The 20,946-nt window shown below is 27.1% G+C and overlaps 1 protein-coding gene across 1 annotated transcript; it reads right to left on the bottom strand.

Moving 5' to 3' along the window:
* Positions 1-18,740: 18,740 nt before the first annotated feature.
* On the bottom strand, positions 18,741-20,713 carry LOC132924822 (uncharacterized). Its single transcript, XM_060989265.1, has 6 exons — positions 20,688-20,713; positions 20,446-20,630; positions 20,092-20,292; positions 19,024-19,194; positions 18,871-18,943; positions 18,741-18,807 (listed from the first exon to the last, which is right to left on the bottom strand). The coding sequence occupies exons 1-6, from the start codon at positions 20,711-20,713 to the stop codon at positions 18,741-18,743; spliced, it is 723 nt and encodes a 240-aa protein (XP_060845248.1).
* Positions 20,714-20,946: the final 233 nt, after the last annotated feature.

The raw sequence follows: 20,946 nt of genomic DNA, 5'->3' as shown, positions 1-20,946 counted from the left end.
GGTAGTTGTTTGAATAGTAATTACTATAAATATTATATCATTTATTACGTATACATTTATTTAAACTAGCTTACTAAAAATATAAATATGAATAAATACAAGTATCGATGAGCAATGATCATAATATTATGTTCCATTTATGCTTCCAAGGTGGTCATTTTTAAGAACTTTTTTGGAAATAATTTTCGCATGATTCGATTTCATTTAAAATTAAATAATTTTAAAAAATTATATTTTTTTTTAGACATTTTCAATGTTTTTTTTTTTACTTCAAATTTTTAAACAGAATATTGTTCAAACAATTTAAACACACACCAATTTATTTTGAACTAGCAGTAGTTCTAAATTAGTACTATTTAAGAAAATCAGGTTATTTTTAAAATATTTAACTTATTCTTTTACTAAAAAAAATGTGTCTAAAAACATTTCTTAATAAATATAGGTACATGACTAAATTATAGAAGGACTCATCGATTTGTGATATTCAACTAACTAAAATATACATATTAAGAATTTCTTTGTTTTATTTTTGTTTTATAAATGCACAGTATAATTAATATACACAATTTATCATAAATTTTAAAATTATTTACTATAACATATAAAGGAAATTAAAATGTTAAAGAATAAGCTAATAAAAATTATTTATTGCATTGATTTTAATAATATTATTTTGCTGAAAATGCATTTATAATTTCGATTTAGATAGTAAATACACAAGGACATTCAAATTTTAGTAACTATAAATATATAATATATATTTATGGTATGATTAATAATCATTGATTATATTATGTATTTAGGCATGGTAGATGGTACACAATATAATAAAGTATCTATTATAATATGATATATTTTTTATGTACTATTAGTTTGTTACAGATTAAAATAGGAACAACTATGTCATAAACAATCCATTCATTATTCCAAAATTTGATACTATAAATAGTTATTTTAAATACTAAATTAAAAAAAAAAAACAAACTGGGGTTATTCTGAGTGTAATTTTATTGGATAAATTTGATACTATTAATAGACGTCGCTTTTTAGAAAATATATACACAAAATATTTTTGCTGTACAGTTTATTTTAATATCCATTTAGTGTAGTATCTTTTATAGTACCTACATTAATAATTCCAATATCCTGCGATGGATTTCAAATTTTATATTTTTGTAGAAAGCTATTCATTAATTTTTAATAATATCAAACAACTAACTATATTTTTTTCCATTTTTCTAAACATAGAAAGCTCTAATATAATATAGTAGTGAATGAATGCAGGCTTGAATTACAACTATTTACAATACTCAATTGAAATACTCATAAATCAAAACCTTTTACAAACCCTCTTTAAAAATTAAAAATAATGTTGTAAACTATTTTAATGATCTATAAATACGTATTTCAATAATACATACCAACATATGTCATTTGTGTAAAGTTTGACTGAATAATAATTTTGAATTCATTAAAAAACAATAAGGTACTACGTTTTTATAATATTTATTTATTTCGTTAGTTTTTAATTATTATTAATATTTCTTTTTTATTAGAACTGGGCACAATTTTTCAGTAAATTTTTAAATAACAAAATTAAATTTTAATACGACCAAAGTCATTATAATATTACAATCAAAACAAATCCCATTGATAATTCAAACAAATCCTTTAGTCTAAGTACACTGCACGTATGTAGTTCATAAATCTTGTTGAATGGTATGAAAGGTACCTCATTAATATTTTACCCAATGTTTTGTTGAATAATTTCTATAAGAATAATTTTTCTCGGTGATATTATAACAATCTCTTCCAAAGTAATAACAATTACTAATTCTTAATTTGTTTCAATAATATAAGTAAGTTATAAATTACTTCTCACTTAACAGATGTTCAACATGATTTTCGATTATTCGCGTGACGTTTGTGCTATACATCGACACATGAACAATCTTCAGGAAATATGATTAAAATGATGACTTAACGGAAATAATAACGGAATTTCATTGTGAACGGAAATACAAAGTCTCCGATGGCCCTCTCCCGACCACAGTACTGGATACACGATGTTCGAAATATCAAAGACGAACGTTGTAAATGCACGGACCCATGAATATAAATATAGGATTTTAAGGTAGTTATATTATATGCCCACGGATGATACGAATTTGTCCATGGTTAAATAATTGTATGAATAAAACACGAACCGATAATACATGTTACCTATGGGTAATAATACAACCGTGGTTTTGTAATGATAGGTGTACAAGTATTTTAATTTGAGAGTTAATTACATTTTACTTAAATTATTCGATAAACATTTTCATTGATTTTGACGAAAATAAAATTCTTAAACCATTAAAATATATATAGTTTGTTTAACTTGTGGCATATAAAAATAGGTTACCTACATACTTAATACGTATTTAATTCGGATTAATTATACTTTAATTGTACTCATAGATATTAATATGTATATCGGTCAAGTTAAAAATTTCACGATTAACTTGTTAACTACTACAGGTAGGTACCATAGAATTTTAGAGAGAATATAAAAACCACAGAACAATAGTTTTTCTTATAAGGATGGAACATTTTTTATTCGATAATACGATTCACCCTTATTCGACTTCTGTTTAACAAGTTATTTCTCTATGGTGGTAAGTCGACCCTTTCAGCTTAACGCTAAACACCATCGTCGAATATCTCTACTTACGAGACATTATTCCGCAGATCCAATTTAGTAATCTTTTCAAGCGTATAACTGACCGAAAAACAAAAATAAAGGAAAACTTCCACACACAAAAAAATGTCAGGACAATCGATTTGGAATAATGTGAATAGGTACACTCATTTACAATACAATGCACCTGCCACGTACTTGATTGTTGGGAAAAAAAAACTTTTCATTTTCGATTAAAAAATAAATGCGAATAAATACTCTGAAAATGCTATATAGATACACCGGTATAATAGATGTTCCACAGGGCGACAACCAATTTATTACTGCTTCGTACTGTAGTCGTTTTAACTTCAGCTTTTATTCTCACAAAATAAGAAATGAAAACCTATTTAAAAAAAATCCAAATTCACTTTGAACTCATCTGTATCATCTGTACCCATGGTGTTTAGACTTCTTATGAAAAACTCATTTAAAAAAAATGTCAGATGTGACAAATTGAATAAAAGTTTGTGTCCCGTGGCACATATTATATAAATTCTACCAGTTAAGTTAAAATAAATCTTGCAAACTTTATTTTTCTTTTATATTTTTTTATAAAATATAGAATATTATTTTGTAACGCCACAGTGAACATACATTATTATGGATATCAAAAATGATAAACCATGTGGTTTCAAACGCCAAAACTGAATATAGGTACTTACTTACAGTTCTAACTCAATGACTCAATGATATCATACATATCAAAAACTAAATAAACATTTAAAAAAATATAATTTATTATTTTACAAAAATATATTAAGTAAAGACTTTAATAGGTGTATTTAATAGGGTATTATGTATATCTATAAAACTAATTAAATTACAGTAGTTTAAATATGTGTATACGTTGCTTTTGAAAAACAAACATTTTTTAAATTGTTATCAGTTTATATTCTTAGCAGAACATTGATACAAATTTTATGTTTAAAATAAATCTAAAAATATTGTTCTAAACCGAATTATTTTACGAATTTTTTCTACATTTGAAGTTTTAAAATAATGAACATTTCTCGATTTTATTTATTTTTTTATTAAGACAGAATAATTAGTTTTTTTGTTAAATAATTGAATTAAACATTCGTGTAAGCAATATATTTTGTATTTTGGAGATTTTTTCTAACAGTCAACATATTTGTAAAGTACATAGGTACATTTTTATCGTGTAATCATTCTATTCTATATATTCTGTAATATAACAATATTAAATTACCGTAAATGTCACTAACTACACTTAGTTCAAGTTTAAATTTAAATATAATAATAATAATACGATATAAAGAATCAATACAATGCAAAATAATGGATATGAGTAATGTAGTAAAAATAAAATGCTGTAACCAGACACTATCTATTTAGTAAATGATAAAATACTAAGTATAGGGTCATACTCGTTATATTTATTATGATATAAAATGAAGCAATGAGTGCTATTATAGCACATTGTTCTACCTGAAAATAAATTCAAACCATAAAACTATCCTTACGAGCTTCCAAAGTCCAATAGCTTCATTGACGAATCAAAATAATCTCAACACCCCACGATTCAATTGTGATAAAGTCAATATAACAGACGCGTGATCCTGTTATCAAAATACATAAAATAAATGGTTATGTTTATGAAGTATAAATATACTTAATAAATACATTAATATAAGTTTATAAATACGTTATTCAGTTATTGTAATAAGTAGGGAACTGCTTTAAATGCAAATTGCATTTTTTCTGAACACAAAATTGTGTAGGAAGCTAATAAAAATGTATCGGAAAAAAAAAATTTTAGAAACCACTGATCCAAAGAGCAATAATTATTATTATTCCATTGTCATGTGTTTTTATATTAAAATTGATCACACGGCTTCTTAGATAGGCAATTTAAGTGCAACAATTTCGTATTTATGATTTTCTATATTATAGTATGTCAACAGTTTGATATAAATCAAAGAAATATATAAAATAAATGATTTAGTATAACTTTGGTAATTTAGTGAGTATTAGTTAAATTAAGAAAATGTAATGATTAACAAAAGTTATTGAATATATTTTTTTAAGAGGACGCGTAGTATCCGCATGTGTTGTCTTCGTCTTACACACGTTCAACATAGCAAACTTACGTTCACAGGTTTCAATATTGTGCTGTTAGTTTTGATATTAGAATGAACTGACCTATTATATAAAATGCAAAGTTAAGATTATTATTCAGGGCCCCACGTAGCTTTTTATTTATATTATTTTTAAGTAACTTATAATCTTTTTGAAACTGTACATTTTAAAATTATCATAACTTACTTCAAAATAACAATATAAATAAAAGGCTACGTGGAGCACTGGATAATAATCTTACCTTTAAGTTGTATAATAGGTCAGTTCACTCTAATATCAAAAATAACAACACAATATTGAAACTGGTGAACGAAAATTTGCTATGTCACACGCGTGTAAGACGGAGACAACACATTCGGGTTCTACGTCCTCTTAAGAATTTAATATAAATATAGGATAGTAGTTTAAATTACTAGGTATTTATAAAATAAAAGCAACAAATAAACAACTATATTAAGTTATTTTCAGTAATTAATTATTTTATTATATTGAATAGTAAATATTATCAATTCGTGTTTATAAATGTAATTTCACTCATATTTTGGAAACGCAATGCATGTATCATTAAATTCAGAGAACTAAACAGTATTGATATGTTTCTTATTTTAAGATAAAAATTCTGACATTGCTCTATGGTTAGCACGAGAATGGACAAGTTTCCTATTTTCCATTTAAATAATAAAAGTGAACGCACAATTTCTAACTTTCATGAACATTGTGGGATGTTATAACGTCAATTTGATTATTCTACTTACATTAAGTGAACCCTATCGAAACGGGCTAGTCTTCAGATTATATTTACATAATATAATACTACTCAAATGATTACACAATTTAAAATTACGATATATGATATAAGTCATACAAATAAAGGAAAAATAAAAAAAAAATATGGACATCATACTATTAAATCTTCTAGTACTAAATTTTGAATTTCAGCAAAATAAGTGCACAATAACCATACTCTGAAATATATACTAAACTACCATTAAATATGATGATCACATTTCATATTGTTAAAACATTTTTAAAACCCGAACTAATTAAAACTTGTCTCCCAGTTTCATGTTTATAATTTTTGCTTTAAAATATGGTATACATATATAATTGTATTAAAAACAGCCGGACATACTTTGCAGTTTTGCACGTCGAGCAAGCAATTAGGTCACGTGCGTCAGAGGTGTATGATGATAAATCGTGGTATTCACAAAAAATATTATGAATGACGATAGTTTAATGATAAATAAATCACGAAGGTACTTTATGAAGTGTTTTTAAAAGCTTAAAAAATAATATATTTTTTTTTTAAAAGCGGTTAAAATATAATCAATACAAAGTATTTTATGAGTAGTATAATATTATGCACGATTGAATAATTATTATGATTTTTTTTATAGACCCTGTTGTGATATAATAGGTAAGTCATTTTATATTTATTTAGTAATTTCTTATACTATTAACAAGGCTATTCTTCACCATTGATCATAATACAATGTTTTGGTTTCTCGTTTAAGAATTGAGTGATATAAAAATGATGGTTGACAATTTAGTTTAGGTTAAGCCAATAATTTTAAGATTAATTCGTAAAGCACTAATTATCTATTTTAATTAACCATTTTTCCTTGTATGGAAATCATATATATTATATGAAATAGATGACATTTTCTATTTAAATAAATTTAAAAGTAAATTACATTTTTTTTTTTGTACTATATTATGTAAATGATGTAAATAATATTTAATAATACAAATTATTTAAACCATTCGTTATTGTACGTACAATCATTGATTACCTATAAATATTTATAATCAATGGTATTATTAAATTTCTAACAGCATAGGTTAGTTCTTACAAAATGAACAAAAATAACTATACAAGATGACATTAATTAATATATTATTAAATCTTCAACTGTAATTTTTTTTGTAAAAATAAATTATATAGTAAGAATTTAGTCTGCGCACTTATGTTATATTAGCTCATAAACTGTTTTCTATATGGTCGATATTTACATTGCCAATTTATTAGATCACATCCAACTACAGTAGTATTTTGATGATTTATTTTTGGTGAAATCATGGGATATAATACTTGGTTGTATATTTACGAGAACGATATCATGACGTTGGTTTTATCAAAGTAGGAAAAATATTACAGGAGAAAGAAATTATCCAATATACACGCAAAAATCGGGATTTTTAGATTAAACATTATAGAAAAATTATGAAAATACAAAAAAAAAAAATACTTTGAGTAAGTGTGAAGAACAAACTTTCAGTTGTCTAATGACAAATCGTTTTCCATAAGAACCCTATGAGCTACACACTATTTTACTTATGTTTACTATATTGTATGACGTGTTCACATTCGAATTTTCATCATTAAGCATTGGTGTTAAAATTGAAAATTAAGTAACTGAAGCCCGGAGCAATGACAGTATGCTAAATACTTAAATGAACGTAACCGTTTATAATGTATACAGTAGTGTACGTCTTATAAACTATATGTTATTGGTGTAATATAAATGGTAAATATAATAGTGAGTTGTCACTTGTTGGTGAACAAGACACATGTTATAATAGTGTTACGTATACGTACGGTATACCCTACGTGGTGTGATGTGCGTGTGAGTACGCATACATGCGTTTGTCGTATGATTGCATTATCTGAAATGTATATTAATTGTATGTCTTTTTTTTTTTTTTGCGACCTTTTGTCCACAAATCACCTCATATATATATCATAAATTATCTATTTTTTTATACGGCATTTTTTTTTATAAAATTAAATTAAATTTTACTATTGTATGTCGACTATAAGCCCAGCCCTATAGTTATGACTATATATATATACGTATGAGTGAAAAACGTCTTAAATGCATCGCACGACTGCGACTGGATTTTCGATAAGATGCCCCGTGCCGACCATCGTCATTTAACTGTTGGCGAAGGGTTACCGTCGTGAGCATATATAGTACAGGCCGCGCGCCACGTAAACGGTACAGTGGATATTATTTGGCATGTGGTCGTATATAAGATTTATTTGGAAATATTCACGAGTCGGACACGGGGTACCGTTTGTTTGTGTTTGTGCGCACGTGTGTGAGAATCACTACGTGCGGTGGGTGAAATGGTTTTTGCAACGATGCGATAGGCATGAGGAGGGGGGTGCACTTGAACGGTACATATACTGTTTGACTCGGGCGTGAGGTGGCTGGTGTGGTAGTGAGACGCGTGAGTGGAAGAAATCGAGAGAGTAAGAGAGAGAGAGAGAGAAAGCGTGAGAGGAAGTATGGTATAAAAATTACGGTTAGCCTTGAGGGTCCATTCATCACGGGCTGAAAACTCGCACTGACAACACAATTTCTAGATAAAACTCGTCCGAAAGTCCCTGGCGGCGGCCGGAACCGAGCAATTGGCTATGTATATACGGCATACGCGGATGGTGTATGCTCGCGTGAATGGCGGGTGAGGCGGAGGAGGATTTGCGGTGGTTCACTGGCTGACGAGGGCGGAAACGCCGAGCGAGTGGTCGTGGTGAAGGGATAACGTCCGGGGTTCCTGGCATAACGGTGGAGCGGTCGGTTTCCGGGTGGCGAGAGGGGTACTCGTGGAAGGCGGAAAAATTCAATCCCCTTGGGCGCGGAAAATACGTTGGGACGTGCGTCGCCGAATTTCAATTTGATAAACGGTTACCGGGTATCCGCCACCGTCGCTGTATCTCACGGCAGCTATATTCCGCGGGCCACGGTTGCATATATAATAATATATATATGTATATATACATAGTTTTTCGAGACGACTTGTTTTCCTATATTTTTTTTCGCACCCTTTGGCTGGACTTTTACAAAAATAATAAAAACAGTTGGTGCTCCTTAAACGGTGTACACTTAAATCGGCAAGGGCGATAAATATTGTGGGTTCAGGTGTCAGCTATACCTATACATAATAACGATAGACGAATACTGGTTTTTCGACGAGCAAAAAGAAATACAATAAAGGAACATAAAAAAAAAAAATAAATAAATAAATATCTCTCGTTTTGGAAAAAGTAAAAGCGAGAAATTGGAACCGAGGTTTCGGAAAAAAATTTACCGCGCGCTTTCTCACGCTCACTCTCCCTCTCTGTAGGTACATCTACATCTCGTATTAATTATAAATCAGTGTAATTTATTGCCCCCGTCGTGCTCCACTCCGAGAACACTTGTTTTTGTAACCAAAGTATATATTATAATGTACATATAGGTATACCTATATAAAAATGAATACATAACAGACATAAAACTCCGAATAACTATAATAAAAGGACTTATATCGTATATTATACACATTTAAACGGTGTATGTATTCAGTTACACGATGGCTGCTGCAGTATTTTTTACTCATTGCGCGCATTATATCCAATCCTTAGGACATTTTTATAATCTCGGCACTAATATTAGTTTAAAACGGAAAACGACGTAAAATATTAAACGAGACAACGCGCACCGAATCGCTTACTCTGAAAAACCGCTATTTATTACGATTTCGGGCTGACTATAATAATAATATAATGCATTTACGCGTTCGTCCTTTATTTTCATTCAAATACCGGCGCGTATTATACAAATTGCCATCTTTAGCTGCATTAATTCGTACACTTATTGTTACCGGATAATTTCCATTTGCTGTAGAGACAACACTCGCAGAGATATGGGAGTTGCATTGTAAATTGTGGTCATTCGTGACTCCGAGACTGGAAATAAAATTATTAATTATTTTACCGAACATTAACTATTCTTTAGAGTTTAGAGCTATGCAGATGTCATAAATTCAGCATTAAGACATCAAATGCATTAATAATTATAACGAACCTAATACGGCTTTTGGTATGTATTTTGACATTGAAAATATAAAATTTAATTAACTATTCTTTTTTTATTTCCTATTTTTACTGTATGAATACAATTTTAAATTTTGTACGATATAATTCATTTTATTTTGAATACTTGCGTCGAAAAACCCATGTTCAAAATGTCTACTACAGTAGTGTGCCGTTTATTATTCTACCAATATTACATCAAGTTGTATGGACATCTAATAAATTCCTTGTTTTAACTGATTAAATTTTAGAGACTAAATAAATTTATTCTATAGCTCGTGGATAAATAAAATTAATAGTTAATTTATTACTAATTACTTATTTAAAAAAAATCTTGATGAAAATTGTATGTAAAAAAATGTTTATCTATTTTCAAGGACAATAAAGAAAATACGCTCAGTATGTATATAAATTAAGTAGGTTAATTGTTATGTCCTAAGTGTGTAATTACCCAGCTCGTGAAATTAACCACTTTTTCTCCTCATTATTTAATAGCAAAGAAGATTTATGCAAACAATTCTATTTATACGAATTGCACAGCTCTACTTTTGCCCATTTTTTAAATTAGATGTATCATTCAAGGTTTTGTTCAGGATATTTTACTCTAAAATGTATTGAATTGAAACAATAATGTAATATTATAATGTTTAAAAAAGTTTGTAAAAAATGTATTTTTATATCATTGCGTATTTAACGAGTAATCTTTAATCACTTGTAATGGAAAAGAACGCGTTCATAATGTATGAACTTGACATGCACGAGTTTAATTTTCAAGAAATGAACTTGAACGTGAACTAAGTTCTTGTTTATTATGATTTTAAACGTTTTGGGTTCGTTTATTGACAATTTATTTTCATAGACCATAATTCATGTTTATCAGGTTGTTAATTATTTCCATGGCTAATTAAGTATTTACCCATTTCTAATTTTAAATCTAAATTTTCAACTTCAAAACAATAAAGTTATAAACTAGTTCGTTTTAAAAACTATGAACTTGAACTAGCTCATTTTTTAAAAGAACTATACCATCACTGGTAATTGCCTCCCAATACTGAACACGATTTATTTGATACCATAATATAATATATGGTTAAACAAACATGTGGTAATACACTAATACTACGGTATGATAGGTTAGGCAAGACATTTAAAAATACATTATTATAATATTTACCATAATGTATATCAATAAAAAAAATACATCATTACTACTGATACATAATAATTTAGATCTATAACATAATATATAAATGACTACTTATTAGTTATAGTATTATCATACTTACTACCTTAGTATACTTATATCATAATTACTAGCCGAGCAAACAAAACACAATCAATAAAACCAATGTCCCACAATTTTTTTGATTTTATAACACACATTCTGACAGGATCTAGTATAATTGCATATGTTTAATATTTTACATTAATAAATAGTTTAACTGCATAAATATTGATATTAAAAAGTTTCAAAAAATAAAATAAAAATAATAAAACTTCTAATGTTTCTATTGGAAAAATATGATACCTGACCTGACATTTAGTAAAAAAAAAATAATATTTTAAATACCAGATGAATGTTTCAAATTTTTAGTGTTTATATTATTTTAATTAAAATAAAATAACAATAATTATTTTTTCATTCAAATATTTAATTTTGAAGAAATTTGAAATTTAAACATTTATAAAATAAAATTGTGACTTTATTTTAATAACACAAAAAGAACAAAAACATTATGATAATTATATCATATGTATAAGATATTAGATACTATATAAATATTTCATGAAAAATTAAAATCTCAATTTTTCTAAATTATTTTTTAAAAATACTGTAAGTTTAAGAACCATTTAAATTCTAGTTACAATTTTCAATTAGTAACTCTCAAAGTTGAAAAAGCATTTGTACTGCTCAAAAATTTGATGAAAAGTTATTTCAAAACCAATAAATCAATTGTTCCATTCAGAACCTAAAATTAATAAATTAATCTTATTTGGATTTAAAATTAAATAACAATATATTATGTATATATATGTATATTAAAGGTGTATTACAATATAATATTATATGTCGAATATATTTTAAGTATTTTTAAATCCTATACCCACTATTCTAATAATTTCTATTACACTACTAAAAGTCAATCATATAAGATTAGGAAACCTCCTCTGCTACAATTATTATACAGCCAAGCAATTTTGGGCATTAATAAGTTTAAAGCTATTTAACTCAACTAGATAATTAATTTTCTAAACAACTTAATAACTTGACTGGTAGGTACTTTAACTTTTAATAACTTAGCTTTTTTTAATTCAATTAAATTATTTTTCTTTTATTAATTTAATCTATAATTTTAGTTAAAACTTATTCATTAATTAAATGTTGTTTAATCATACTTTATACAATGTTTTTAAGTAAAAACATACAAATAAATATGACTTGGTTAGGTAATTTAGTTGACCTTAAAATGTGTTACTAATCTATAATTGTAAAAGCCACTGCAACAACTAGTATTCATTAAAAGAGAATAAGATTAATTATGGTAAAACATTTGATTACCTATTATATAAAAGTATGTAAGTTGCGCAAACATTTTAATTTGGATAACACTACATTATGTGTGATCCAAACTTAAATATGAAAATGAATTAATTTTTTTTTAAACTATTCCATGTACTTATGTTAATATTAGGTTTAAACTTTTTGAGTTAAAAATATTGCTTGTTAACCATTAACTTAAAATATTAACGTTAGCATAAAAATTAACCTAAGAATATTTTTTTCATGATTCGCTGTATCTACGCATTATCCTTATTTCGTCGAAAATCAGTTGAACGGCCCTCGGAAAAATGTTACATTTTATTATTAATGCCGTCTACTCCTCGTTGAAACCTCCGCTTTCACCCTACTAACCAACGACTACTGTACTATTGTTATTATTATTATTATTATTATTATTGTTATTAATTTTATTGTTGTTGTTTATTGTGTTAAAATTATCTTATCCACGATGGCGGGTAATGACGGAAAAAGAAAAGCCGGCCGGATGGTTTTAAAAACTGTAAATGGCAGGTGAGATAGAAAAAACTAACGAACGTGACGGACGTGGCGAGGCGTAAAGTTCTTAACAATTTGACGCGCTCCGGCTATTCATCAGAGGGTCGAAGAGACGCTACGCCGCCGTAGTGCCGAACGCAAATCCTCGTGTCGAGAAAGTTGTAAATTATAACGAGATAAAAATAAAAAAATAAAACGTATATAAAAAAGAAGAAATAGCTGGGTTGATCCCACGCGGCAGGGGGTGGCGGTGGTGGTGGCTACAGAACTGCAAAAGGGGTTCTACAGGGTTAAAGGTCTACCCCGAGCGTCTATCAATCTTCATCGGTCACCCGGCAGCCAGCCCTCCGCCGACGCCCGTGCTTGAGCCGCGAGCTCTGCCACTCTGGTCGTGGCGGCTTATTCGGTGATAATATCAAAAATGTTTTTGCCCATTAATTTTGTGCGTAGAGAAACTTGGTCCGAAAACTGTTCGACCTCTCTCCATATTTATATATATATATATATGGAGCAAGAGAGTGTGTGTGAGAGAGAGAGGAATATACGTATATACGTATATTTAGAGGGGTGATCGCGAAACCTACGAGCCACCTCCGGAGGATGTTTACGAAGTCGAATTAACGCTTATTATAGTTTGTCCACATTATTATACCTATGTAGCCACGTAGAATACGGGCACGTGAAAACCTGAACAGTTTAATCACGCCCACGCTCATAGCGCCGACTCGCCTGATCTAACCGCAACGCTCCGGGAAGATTTCTCACGGACTGACAGTTGACCACGGCTGACTACCAGACTTACGCTTTATGATAACAATATAATATAATATCAGTTGTTTCTTTTTATCTTTGATCCAATAATAGTTTTTCGTAGTCAAAGTCTAGGTACTATAGGTACATAATGATAATTCACCATGCCCGTGATCCCACATTACCTCACCCATATTTATTCAAATTCTAATTTTGTAAATCATTTAAATATTCTTAAATAGTAAAGACCAAATATTTTTAAGGGCTTAGATTTAAAGAGTGTCACGTGGTGATAGCGATTTATTTTTACTTCAAAAAACGAGAATCGTCCTCTTCTCTTATAAATCAATAAGACTTTTTGGAACATAATACTGATGTATCCAAATCGATATTCTAGCTAATAGTTATTGAGTTACTATTCTATAAAAAAAACTTTAAATCATATAATAAATTTCAAAAATCATAAATTGAATAAATCTATTAGGTACTAAAAGAAAAGCTGATGTGAAACATGCTTGGTTAATCGTCTTATAAAATATACAAAACATGACCAGTCAAATATTTTTTATTCTTTTATTTATTTATATAATAAAAACATAATATAATATATAAATACAATTATATCTACTCTTTCAATCTGAAGTTTGAATCAATTGCACTATTCTAACATATCAATATTGGATTTGGATGCTTTTCAATTTTAGAATTAGTTATTGCTAATGATGTAACATAACAATCATTTTGACATGCAATATTTTAATCTTAAACCTTTTATTTTTTAATTAGTCCAATTTTCTAAACTTAGAATAGATTTTATTGTATCGTGGTTATTATAATATTAATATTTTATTTTATTTTCAGTAATTTAAACTATATCCATAACTGGAAGTGATACTATAGTTGGTATCTTTAATATCAGTTAATAGCACTCCTTCATTTGTTTTATTAAAATATTCATATTTTTACTTTTAATGAATACACGATTTAAACATAAGTTATTTTGTACCCTTGACAATATAGTAAAACCGTGTATAAATAAACTAAAAAGTTTAATGATAAAAAGTCTAGATCAGTGATTGCTCACCTTTTTTTACTTAATGCCCCTTTTAGATTTTAAAAAATATCATCCTCGCCCTTCCCCGGACAAATTTAAATAAATGACTTTGTAAATAATAGTTCTTCCGTTATTTTTCCGTCATTGCTTACATACCACACATACACAAGTAACAAGGCCTCGTTATCTCTTAAAATTGATTCGTAATTTTGGAGTGAAAATTTTATTATTTTTAAAATAATTACACAATTGAATTTCAACATTATACTCATTTTATCGATTCACAAGGACACAGTATTATTATTAAGAGGAATAGATTATATCAGACACATTTAATATTTGAATATAAGATTTCTTTCACATCAAGCAAAATAAGTGTTTCGGCGATAGTATGTGATTTACTGTCAGATATATTTGTATCACAGTAGGACTAAACAAAGCTTATCGACATTGATATGATTATAAATAAGACAAAAACTTGGTTATTACCATTTGGCTGTGATATCCTAATATATATAATATATTCGTATGGAAATATCCTAATATTGTAATGTGTATACATATTTTGCATACCTAATTAGTCTATTGTGAACACCTATTAAATATAATATCCAAACGACACAGTATTTTGTGAATAAATCGTTATTACGTTACTTACTGCAGGTAACAGAACAACTGTGACAGCAGTCAATACCCGTATAGGATGTCGGATCAATGAAAAACAAGGATACACTGTTTTAACTCTTTTAATGATAAAATACAATTTACGGTAAAAATAGGAGACAGCAGAGAATTGAACGGGATGGGAAGTAAGAAATGGGGTTGTTTAAAACGGTTTGTGGGTCCTCGGTGAAGTGATTTATATGCCGAAACCAGTATAATAAGTCTTTGCCTTACATAAATCGTACATGTCAATCTGCCTTCGATTATCCAAATCCCTAAGATCGTAAACGGAATACGGCACCTATATAATATGTCGAGGGTTCACTATTATAATATGCACATTATACGTATACCTATATGTATTTGTAAATAACTTACAGCCGTTTTTATATGATTTTATTTATGTTTTCGCTTTTTTTTTAATTTAATCAAAATTTTTATTTTTAAATATAGTATAGTATTCATCTTATTATGTAGTTATACTCAATTATTGACAAATTTTTACAATATAACAGTCATAAAACACAATTATTTTTAATTGGCTTATTTTATGTTTCTATGTAATTTTACTAATAATATTCTATGTAGTAAAATACAATTATTGTTTAAAAGTTTTGAGTAAAATTAGGACTAAGTTAAAAAAAGTACTAGTTTTTTAAGCAATTTATTATTTATATCCAATTTTATATGATACTGTTCCTAATTTGGATAATTTAAAATATAAGATAATAGTTAAGTTTAAATCACCATACCTATCTTAAAACCTTAATTATATTTATTGGAATGAAATAACTGAGTCACTTTTACGTTTTGTTCTAATATATTAAAATCGCAAATCAGTATAAAATTGAGGTTCTACGTCAAAATATTCCATTAAAAATATTTCGACAAAAAAGTAAACCAAATCATCCCTGGAAAAATATTCTATGATTAATTATTTAAAATAACAATGAAAATAGTGTTATTTAGTATACGAGTACAAACGAAATAATATTTTTAAGTTCTAGTTGCTTATCAATAACGTTCAGTGTAAATAATTTTTGTTTAAAAATTAATGTTACATAATATTATATAAATATATCGTAAGTTTTAGGTATGGTTAATTATTTTAAATTTGTCCACAAAAATAATCTAAAATTCAAAAATCCATATTTTAAAATATAAAAGATAAAGTGAAGTCGGTTATCTCACAAAACACCTTTTCATTTTAATAACGATTAACACACAACACACATCACTTATAAATTATAACCGTACATTTGATAATAAGAGTTATAACTTACTGATAAACCGCTATATGAGGTTTAAGTTTTGAATTAATATTTACGTGGGATACCTATTTTGAAATTATATATTATTTCGGGAGTATTTTTGTTTCGGGATATTTTGACGTGTCAACTAAATATTACACTCTATCAACTAATCGAAACACTGTATCTCTAATCCCTCATCTCTAGAGTCTAGACTCTAGAGTATAAAGTTGGTGTAATGGTGTATGGTTGTCGAATCGATTACATAACTTTATCAAAACATACATAGTCTTGGCCTACTAGAGTTTTCAACGGGGTATTTATATTTTAATGATAAATTATAATAGTTATACTATAACAGTGCATAATATTTACTAAGCCTTTTTTTTATCTATTCACCAACTAGTCCAATAAATGTGTTTGTGCATCTAAATTTGCATATCAAAATTAATTAACTCATATAATTGAACCATTGTTTGTAAAAACTACCCTAATCCTGTTTTTATATTATATAGAGGAAAAAACACATTAAAGTAAGTTAATTTATTGAATTTGTGTATTTATAGTAACGAGTAATGAGATATTCGTCTCAAAAAAGAAGAGTACATTTTTTTCCAAAGTAAATTAGTTTCGAGAAAAATATTTAGAAAAAAAAATTGATGGAATATTATTCTTATCATATTTTCGACTGGAATCAGATAGTTTCAAAGTAACTTTGTGTAAGAACTATTTTCAATAAACTTTTGTAGGTACTAGTATAGAAAAATAAACTTTGATAATAACCTAAAAATAAAATAAAATCTAGAATAGAAAGAAAATTCTATGACTTCAGGGGTATTTGGCATAAATTACACTTGCTAATTTACCAAGAAAATAAATAAAAGATTTTCAGGAAATATATAGTTAAATTAACAAAAATGTTTTGCCATATACTTATAAATAAATATGATTTGTACTTATGATAATTTATTAATTACAGGTTAAATCTGTATAAACAAATAAATAAATGGGTTGCTCACTATCAAATGTATAGTTAGGTACCAGTAATTTTGGTTACGTCTTAAAAATAGGTAACAATTTAAACACCAAGTTTGTTGATGTATGTGACTTTTATCTTATTTGATAAGCCTATGTGTGACAGGTAATTTAATCAGTTTCATGTCTCCTAATCTATAATAGTCTTATACATCAACACTTTTTATGGCGATGGTTGAGGAATGTGTGGAGGTGGTGAAAGACGAGGGTACTAATACATTTTTCTTGACACGCTAAAAAAATATTCGTAAACGTGTAATAAATCCAAAATATATACGATTATTTTAATAATTTTAATAGTGTCATAAGTAAATGGAACACATAAAAACTAGATATGTTATGCTTACATGTAATGCTTACATTGAGCAACATTAAAGATAACCAAGTTACTATGACTTGTATAAATACGTGTAGTAGGTATACCAAGTTTTAGGCAAAAAGTGTTATAATATAACTAGACTATTATTCCATTTTGTAAGACTGTTTTCCTCGTCATGAACTTTGTCATATATGCCATGTATTGCCGCAAGTACTTATAGCCATTACCAGTTCTAGTAAAATTATAAAACTTAGCTTTTTATATCTTTATGTTATTGTGTTAATTAAACTATTAAGTTTATCGTCATTTTAATTACAAATGTTCTTTTTCGTTTCCTACCTTTCTCAAACAACGTATAAAATTAATTTTGAACATCCTACATCGCTTAAATAATTATTGTCACAACAGTCGCAGTTTCCTGCTCAGCATTCCCTACTGGTTCTATGGTTTAACAAAATAAATAATAAAATGTAATGTATTAAATACAAATATGTATAGTATGTAAGATTGTCATACGTTATTATTTTTTTGGAGAGGGCTGATCAATTTTTGTAAAGTACAATTTAAGATTTTTGTAGCAATTTTTATAGACCATTTAAAAATAAAATAATTTTTAAATTTTCTTCAGCCCCCTCAGCCCTCTCCCTGGCATGCCACTGGGTATTGGTGATTGTGAAAATACATCGCATCATACGATAATAGCAGAGTACCGGAATCATTGGATATATTTTACTTACGAAACGGTTACAACAAAGCGAGTTCAAAAAGTTTTAGTACCAATTTATAACTTAATTGTTATTTTTTCTAAATTTGTATTTTTTTTTTTTTTAAAAACTTTCCTAAATATTATTATAAAAATAATGGGTATACATAAACATGTGCATAATTTGTTGTTAAATTATATTTTAAAATAAAATTAATTAAATTACACCTTATTTAGAGACCTTGTTCCTCCTTGAGTCGCGTTCTGAGTATTTAATTCTTTTAATAGCCTAGAAATAAATTAAATACATTAAAAAAAAATAATAATAATTGAACGCATTTATGTTACATACTCTTCAACTTCCGTTATAGTGTCCACCTCTGTGGCTTTTTTCAATATTTTTTTCAGCGCTCCAATCACGAACGCTTTAAGTTTAACACGTAAATATAAGTTAAATTATACTCTGAATTAATTAAAATAAATATCTTTAAAATATCATTATTACATTGTGAAGTTTTGTTGTCTTTTTTACAGGGTTCGGCTTTAGGTTTTCTTTTACCCAATTCATTCAATTCTTTTATGCATCTGGGTTCTCCAGATATCCGGTCCATTCGTATGGTAATTGTTTCTAGTTTTTTCACTATATCATTTTCGTTAAAGTATAAGGAATACTCATCTAACATTTCAAAATTCAAAAATAAAAATATGTATATTATTATACGCAGATTAAAACAAATTATATCACAAAAAATAAAATATTACATATACTATAAAATGTTCATTAACTAAATAAATATGTTTTGCATTTCATAGTTTATATTTCAAATCATGTCTGGCATTATAAAACTATTAAATATTATTCGCAATTTAATAATTATAGTTTTATTTTAAAAATCAAAAAAAAATTGAGTTTTTGACAAAATTAAATCAATTACAAAATGTATATATTTTATAAAGGATAACTAAATTTTAGATGAATAATAATTGTAGTTATTATTATTATTATTATTTATTATTTTTTTTTTGACTTAATGAAATTTGATTTAATTCTAAAAAAAAGTTCATAAACATTAATTATATACATTTAAAATTTATATTTCTACACTTTTTGTTTGTACAACACCTATCAATATATAAAAAACAATAACTGTACATTTTATTAATATTTTTACAAAAGAAATCAAAGAAAATTATTTTTAATTATATTTAATAGCTGATGAAATGCAACAAATATTCCTACAACATTTAAAAAAATTCATACTAATACTATGTATGAATTGTTCAATACTACAATAAAATAGAGAGATAATAAATATTAATAACAGGTAAGATTACAATGATATTATTATACTCATATAATAAATAATAATAAAGTTGTAATATAATATTTAATTTCTTTATATTTTTACGACTTTTTGTTGTTTTTAATTTGAATTTGACAAGCAGCGTTTTAGCATTTTTAAGAGTTAACAATTATGTTAATAAAAAAACTAAAATTTATTCATTGTAATGACAAATTACTTTCAGTACGTTCATATAACAATTTTATATCATCAATAATATAATTACTAACTTTTTGAATCGCTCATTGAATCTTTTAGTTCAACGCTTGGTTCCTGCAATTTTGCCTTATACTGTATTATATTAATTTTTGAATAAAGTTCTATCATAACTTTTTCTATCGTTTTAACAATTTTACCAATGCTTTCTGGGTAATTATAATCCACTTTTAAACATTTCAAAAACTCTAACGCCCATTGAATTTGATTTATCCCTATAAGATATGAATCAAACAAAATAAACACATTAGGCAGTTTGGTGTCATTAATATCATAAATTCTGCTAATACATTTAAATGTCATCCGTCGAAAAATATAAATAATACATTAGTCAAAAACCTAACTATAGTCACTATAAATTATTGTACCGCTTTTGATTTTTGTTTCTTTGTTGTACAGAGACCACAAAACTGCAATCAAATTGTCAAATAGAGTTGAAAACGGCATTTGCAGCGCAAATTGCTTGATGTTACCCCTTACCGGAGCTACTCGAAATTTGTATATCTGCGGTATTAATTTAACCCTTTGTTTACTAGGAGTTTCTGCAGTGTATCTATAATAAAATTGATTATACGTGAAATGTATTTACTCAATAAATAAATAATCATACTCTTTATTCTGCTCAGTGTCAGCCATTTTTTCGTGAAAAAAATTTAATTTGTGTTAAGTAATAAATTTAAAATATTTGATTGTTTATCCAAATATCACGGAGTGTGCAAGGAATAATTTTGATACGTTACTATATTTATTTTTGAATGTTTATTAGTGTGGCCAGAAAAACGAATGAAATAACATGCTTTATGATAATAAAATAAAATATTATAAAATAACCATTTTTATAATATCAAATAAAATAAAATTTAGATTGT

The sequence above is a fragment of the Rhopalosiphum padi genome, chromosome 3 (genome assembly GCF_020882245.1).
Source record: "Rhopalosiphum padi isolate XX-2018 chromosome 3, ASM2088224v1, whole genome shotgun sequence".
NCBI lineage: Eukaryota > Metazoa > Arthropoda > Insecta > Hemiptera > Aphididae > Rhopalosiphum > Rhopalosiphum padi.
The sequence above is the reverse complement of the archived record's forward strand: the minus strand, read 5'-3'. Positions and strand labels throughout refer to the sequence as shown.

What these genes read in the sequence shown, in the direction of transcription:
- LOC132924822 (XM_060989265.1), bottom strand. Translation starts at nt 20,713, where the DNA reads ATGGCTGACACTGAGCAGAATAAAGA. An exon ending in AGAAACAAAAATCAAAAGCG is followed by an intron (nt 20,293 to 20,445) that starts GTACAATAATTT and finishes CATATCTTATAG; the next exon opens with GGATAAATCAAATTCAATGG. An exon ending in TTCAATGAGCGATTCAAAAA is followed by an intron (nt 19,195 to 20,091) that starts GTTAGTAATTAT and finishes TTGAAATGTTAG; the next exon opens with ATGAGTATTCCTTATACTTT.